General features: G+C 35.6%; 1 protein-coding gene across 1 annotated transcript in view; it reads right to left on the bottom strand.

The window, feature by feature from the left end:
- Nucleotides 1–5,989, bottom strand: part of LOC106469940 (Down syndrome cell adhesion molecule homolog) — a gene marked incomplete at its 5' end in the record, with an annotated part of 73,914 nt that overhangs the window by 40,606 nt on the left and 27,319 nt on the right. Inside the window, 2 exons of the mRNA XM_022398514.1 lie at nt 1,044–1,343; nt 1,887–2,069. Coding sequence (XP_022254222.1) covers nt 1,044–1,343; nt 1,887–2,069 — 483 coding nt within the window. The remainder of the gene's footprint in view (nt 1–1,043; nt 1,344–1,886; nt 2,070–5,989) is intronic.

Genomic DNA, 5,989 nt, shown 5'->3' with positions numbered 1-5,989 from the left:
TGTGTTTATATAAATGAAAACTGTATATTTATCAAATTGTTTACTAAGATTGAGTTACATATCCTGGTGTTGTCTGGAGAGATTGTCCACGTTCAAACATCAGAAGCAATATACATTTAACTGTATGATTGCTAAGTAAATATGAGACATTTTGCTTTAACCAGCGGTGTTGATTGAGGGTGTTTGAAGGGTGCAAACAAACCCCTCTTAGACTACAAAAAAACATTAATTCTATAAGCCTCAATATCTATTCGCAGGTTAACTGTCAAACCAGTATCCTTAACACAATCATAACGTATTCAGATATTCTGAATGGCCAGTGGCCCCGTTTCTCAGTATAGTGTGAATAAAAGTATAGTGTAAAATGTCATGGCACTTGCCAACCAGGTAAATGCCATACTATGAAATTAAATTCTGGCCAGGACAAATCCTTCATATTTTCATCTATGCTGGGGCCGCTAAATATTCTTCAAAACACTGCTGTTTCTCCCCACTTGTATTGTTCTAGCCAGTTTGATACAGTGCTTAAACTGAAGCATTCAAATTACAGTATGCCTACCATACATTATTGAAGGGCAAAATAGTTATTTAAAATGGATTTATGTACATATAATTGTGACATACACATAAACTTCAATTAAGTAATAAATAGATAGTATCCAGTGTATTTTTAAAATCTGTATGAATAATGAATATTTATTTCAACATAACTCTTGTTAATGATAAAGTTCTTGTCATAACATGCAGTTTTACGTGTGTGTATACATATTTAAGTAAGATGCCGCTTGGATGGAAACAATACCCAAGATAATAAATAGCCTGTAATACTTTTACCTAAAGATACTGATCTGGATGGATTGAGAATAACATTTGTTTTTAAAACCTGTCTACATATATACTGCTAGCTGACAGATGAAATTTCACAACAATATTTGTATTTAAGCCAACTTTAGTGACTTTGGCCTGTATGCTGAGAATATAATTTCAGCTATGATTTTGTAATTTTTTATAACTTTGATATTTTCTTGATATAAAAATCTTACCAATAAATTGCCTCCGGGTTTTGATATCATACTTTGCTCTCACAGAGCCCACGTCGCTATGAGCAGATATTCGGACAACATACCAGGTCTCGGAGTTAAGATCGGGAATAACCACATGGTTTCGGTGAATTGGAGTCATCTTGTCCAAGAAAGTTATCCACTGGTCTTGACTTTGGAGACGATACTCAATGACCATTCTTGTCACAGGACAACTTTGTCGTTTTTCCCAAGCAGATAAGTGTATGAGTATGTGGGTAGCATTAGCACTAAGCAGCTCTTCTTTAATAGGTGTGGGAGGAGCTAAAATAAGAGAACAAATTTCAGTTTATTCAAAATGTTTCCATCAGGTCTGTGATTCATCTATCCAAATGAGTTACCCAAACAGCATCTTTTACATGTCCATGTTTCTCTTAATGAAAACAACATTATTAGTAAACTAGTTAGTTATATTACTCTAGGCAGAAAATCCTGAAACACAATGCACATTATAAAGTAGGATGACCTCCCAGCAAATAGGAACTTTAATTTCAAATGTATAATTAGCCCAAATAGTGTTAACGTAATGCTTTCAAGAGTACTGAAACCAAATTGTATCAGATTAAACATCAGAGTGATACTGTATACATCATTCATGTAGTATTCAAATTCGATGACGAGGAACCCACTTTGAGACTAATAATGGCTGGAGATGGCTTGAATGGGTAATGAAGAAAAACTTATATTAAAGTTTTTTCTTCATTACCTATTCAAGCCGTCTCCAGCCATTATTCATGTAGTATGTTCTTAATCCATACATATGGATGTACAGTTAAAATATTTTCAAACATCATTTCAAGGATTCACCTGATCCTTCTGTCCTAAATAAGACCTGTTCACTACGTTTCTGAGTTTCTCTAGTAAAAGCAACCAAGTACAGTCTGTAACTAGTCCCACACCGGAGACCTTGGAGAGTGAATTGTCTTTCTTTTCCATCGAGACGATGTTGCTTCCACTGCCCACCTTCTGGTTTATAATGGACACTAAAGTCTAAAAGGAAATATAAAAATATAAAAACAAAATGTTATTTGTCCATATTATTAATAAATGTTAATTACAAGTTAAAATTTTCTGGTCCATAACCTATTATCTTTTAATAATAATATACATATACAACTTGTTCATGGAAGCAGATTATTCTAATATAATATGATTTATAAGCATATTGGTCCATCTGGGCCATCCAATCCACTGTACTCAACTCTAAAATAAAATAACACACTCAAATTCAGCCCTTATCATTCAATTATTTATTGAGTCTTTCCTTAAATCAACTGCATCTACAACATCTGAAGAAACCCATCCTAAGAGCAGCCACCCTGTTAGAAAAATAAAACTTTCTTGGCTGATGATGGCTCCTACACTACCAAAATCTATATTTGTGTTCCCTAGTCCTACTATTCTTTCTGTTAAGTATGAAAAAAGATGATGCATCAACACTATCAATTCCCTTTACAATGTTAAACACCTCAATCAGATCCCCTCTAACTCTACTTTTTTCAAGAGGAAACAATTTCAGAGATCCTAATCTATCCTTTTATGACAATCTTTCCATCTCAGGTATCCTAACAGCCCTCTTCTGAACCCTTTCCAACAATTCAGTACCCTTTTAAAGGTAAGGAGATTGACTTATCAAGAAAAGGAAAACATTTTTTTTGGTAAAAATGAATGAATATTGAGCTTGAATGCAGGAAACTTATGCTACATGTCTAAACTGTTATATGATAGATTTTCAGGCTACAATAAGACTCATGAACAGAAATTACAAGCATAGGCTTATTTGATGCACCATAAGAGGTACTCATTGGTCAGCTGTGCCATGAAATGTTTTTGTGTCATTGAATAAGGTATAAAGATAAAGCATTAAACATTTCTGGGTGCTAATATGTTTTAAATTGCTCAGTATTTTATTATATCCACACTATGCCTGTTAGAACTGACTAGCAAATTACTTGGTATATTAATTAGTGTAACTGATTTAAACTGTAAGTCACATTTTATGAAAATTTATTTTAAATTCAAATACTTATGGTAGGGTCTGGGGGATTGACATCAATTACCATCATGATTTGTAGCCTATACAGTGACCTCAGTCTAATAATTAATTTGTTACCTTTTTTCTTATTACTAGACACTAATTACTAACTAATTATCAACTACTAATTTGCTGCCATCTTCAGGGACTGTTTCTGTGGTGGTACTGGGTGGCTGAATTAGATCTTGGATTTCCTTGATAGAGGCTGGTGTGCTATCTGTAGCATATTAGCAGCCAAAACGTAAGATAAAAACTAGTTATTAATTAATAATAAGACTTAAGTGATTGTATTGGCGACTAACCATGATGACATGATTTTAAGTTCAACTCTGATGATTAGTCTTAACCACTACAGTACTAATTAATATTTACTAATTAAGCAATACATATCAGTAACTAATTAATAATAAGACATAAGTGATTGTATTGGTGACTAACCCTGATGACACGATTTTAAGTTCAACTCTGATGGTTAGTCTTAACCACTACAGTACTAATTAATAATAAGACTTAAGTGATTATATTGGCGACTAACCATGATGACACGATTTTAAGTTCAACTCTGATGATTAGTCTTAACCACTGCAGTACTAATTAATATTTACTAATTAAGCAATACATATCAGTAACTAATTAATAATAAGACGTAAGTGATTGTATTGGCGACTAACCATGATGACACGATTTTAAGTTCAACTCTGATGGTTAGTCTTAACCACTACAGTACTAATTAATAATAAGACTTAAGTGATTGTATTGGCGACTAACCATGATGACAGGATTTTAAGTTCAACTCTGATGGTTAGTCTTAACCACTACAGTAACTAATTAATGATAAGACTTAAGTGACTGTATTGACGACTAACCATGATGACACGATTTTAAGTTCAACTCTGATGATTAGTCTTAACCACTACAGTAACTAATTAATATATGTATATTTAAAGGGTATTGTTGCGTATCAGCTCGTTTGTTAATTTCCCGTAAAAATTTTTTCCAAGAAACTTCATCGATACAAGTCCTTTCTTAATTAAAACTAGTTTATTCTTTCTCGATACACAGAATTTCCACAGTCACTTTAAACTTGACTACTTTTATGAACACACGCTATAAATCACAGTGATTCACACACTTTACTTACGGCTTGACTTGATTATCGCTATCTTTAATCTCTCTATCTATCCCCTTCTGCCTTATTTGTCGGGCTTATATACTAAAAAAAGAGGGTGCCTGGAACAGACTAGAGTTGCCAGGATTATTCAAGATCCTTCGAGAATCTCATGATGAGTTACCAGCGTCACGTGACTTCCGCTGTCATAACACTGCCCCTTCCTTAGTATTGTTCATCCCGAACAATAGCCACTTACATCAAACCAATAGATAATTAACAATAACTTAATTAAATGTACAGAATTTACAAACACAAAATTAAAATTCAACAAAGTTTCTTAATTTTACAGGACGTATCTTTTTCTGTCCTGGTCTTCATCTCGTTGGCTTCTGCTTCACGTGGTGTTCATCTACTCCATCAGGAAATGTCCCATTATCAGTAACAGTCACATCAGTGGTAATAACTTCATTAAGGGCTTCACTGTTTCCCTTCTCAAAACCGGGTAGAGTTTCTTCTTCGACAGTAGCTTTTTCAGGTGACACGTCTTCAGGAGCATCATTTGTTTCGTTGTTCACTGCGTTCCAACTGAAATGTCCTGGACCATGATAATGCCAAAGCCTGTTGGCATGCACCACCTTTGACTTACCTCGCCAACCACATTTTACTCGGAAAGTCATGTCAGAGAGATGATTCACTATGTCATATGGGCCTTCTCATGGAGAAGACAACTTAGGAGACTTCCCTTTGGTCTTCCTGGGATTATACAACCACATCTTGTCTCCTGGTACAAGGCTGACTTCAGTAAATTTCTTATCATAACATAGCTTCATGGAATTAGCAGACGTTTTTAAGTTTGAATGCACTTGATGATGAATATCATCCATCCTTTCAGATAACACTTTTACGAACTCTGGCACATTTTCAGGCAACTGTTCGTAAGGTGGGTGTCGTGTTATCAGGTCCACTGGCAACCAAAGTTCCCGACCACACATCAGCTTTGCTGCAGTGTATCCAGTGGCTTCATGCTCTGCTGTCCTATAGGCCATCAACAGTGGAGGGAGTAAGACATCCCAATCATCTTTGCAGCTATTACAAAACTTTGCCAATTCCTGTCCCAGTGTCCAGTTGTACTTTTCTATCATCCCATCAGACTGTGGGTGAAGTGACATTGTCCTGGTCTTTTGTATGCCAAACAACTTGCAGCATTCCTGGAATACAGCTGATTCAAAGTTACGGCCTTGATCTGAATGCAGTTTGTATGGCATACCAAACCTGAAGAGGAAATCACTAATAGCTGAAGCTACAGTTGTAGCTTCCTGATTTGGTATTGTATATGCTTCAGGCCACTTGGTGAAATAATCCATCACCACACAAATGTACCTGTTTCCAGCACGAGTTTGGGGCAAAGGACCAGCAATGTCAATGGCTACTCTTTCCATTGGTGCACCAACTTGATATAACTTCATTGGAGCACGTCCCTTATGCTTGGGTCCCCCTTTAGCACAACATGTACTGTATGTCCGTCACATTCTTCCACATCTTGCCTCATACCTATCCAGTAAAATCTCTCTCGTGTATGATATTACTGCAGTCACCTTTGAAGCCTAAAGTCTTTGTGTTAGCATAGCTCTACATGCTGAGTTTTGTGTTAACTGCTACAGGTAGGGAAGTGAGGTACGAGAACCATATCTTGCGAGTTTTGTGTTAACTGCTACAGGTAGGGAAGTGAGGTACGAGAACCATATCTTGCGAGTTTTGTGTTAA

The sequence above is a fragment of the Limulus polyphemus genome, unplaced genomic scaffold (assembly GCF_000517525.1).
Source record: "Limulus polyphemus unplaced genomic scaffold, Limulus_polyphemus-2.1.2 Scaffold3733, whole genome shotgun sequence".
Classification (NCBI taxonomy): domain Eukaryota; kingdom Metazoa; phylum Arthropoda; class Merostomata; order Xiphosura; family Limulidae; genus Limulus; species Limulus polyphemus.
Note: the sequence above shows the minus strand (reverse complement) of the source record. Positions and strands in the feature narration are given on the sequence as shown.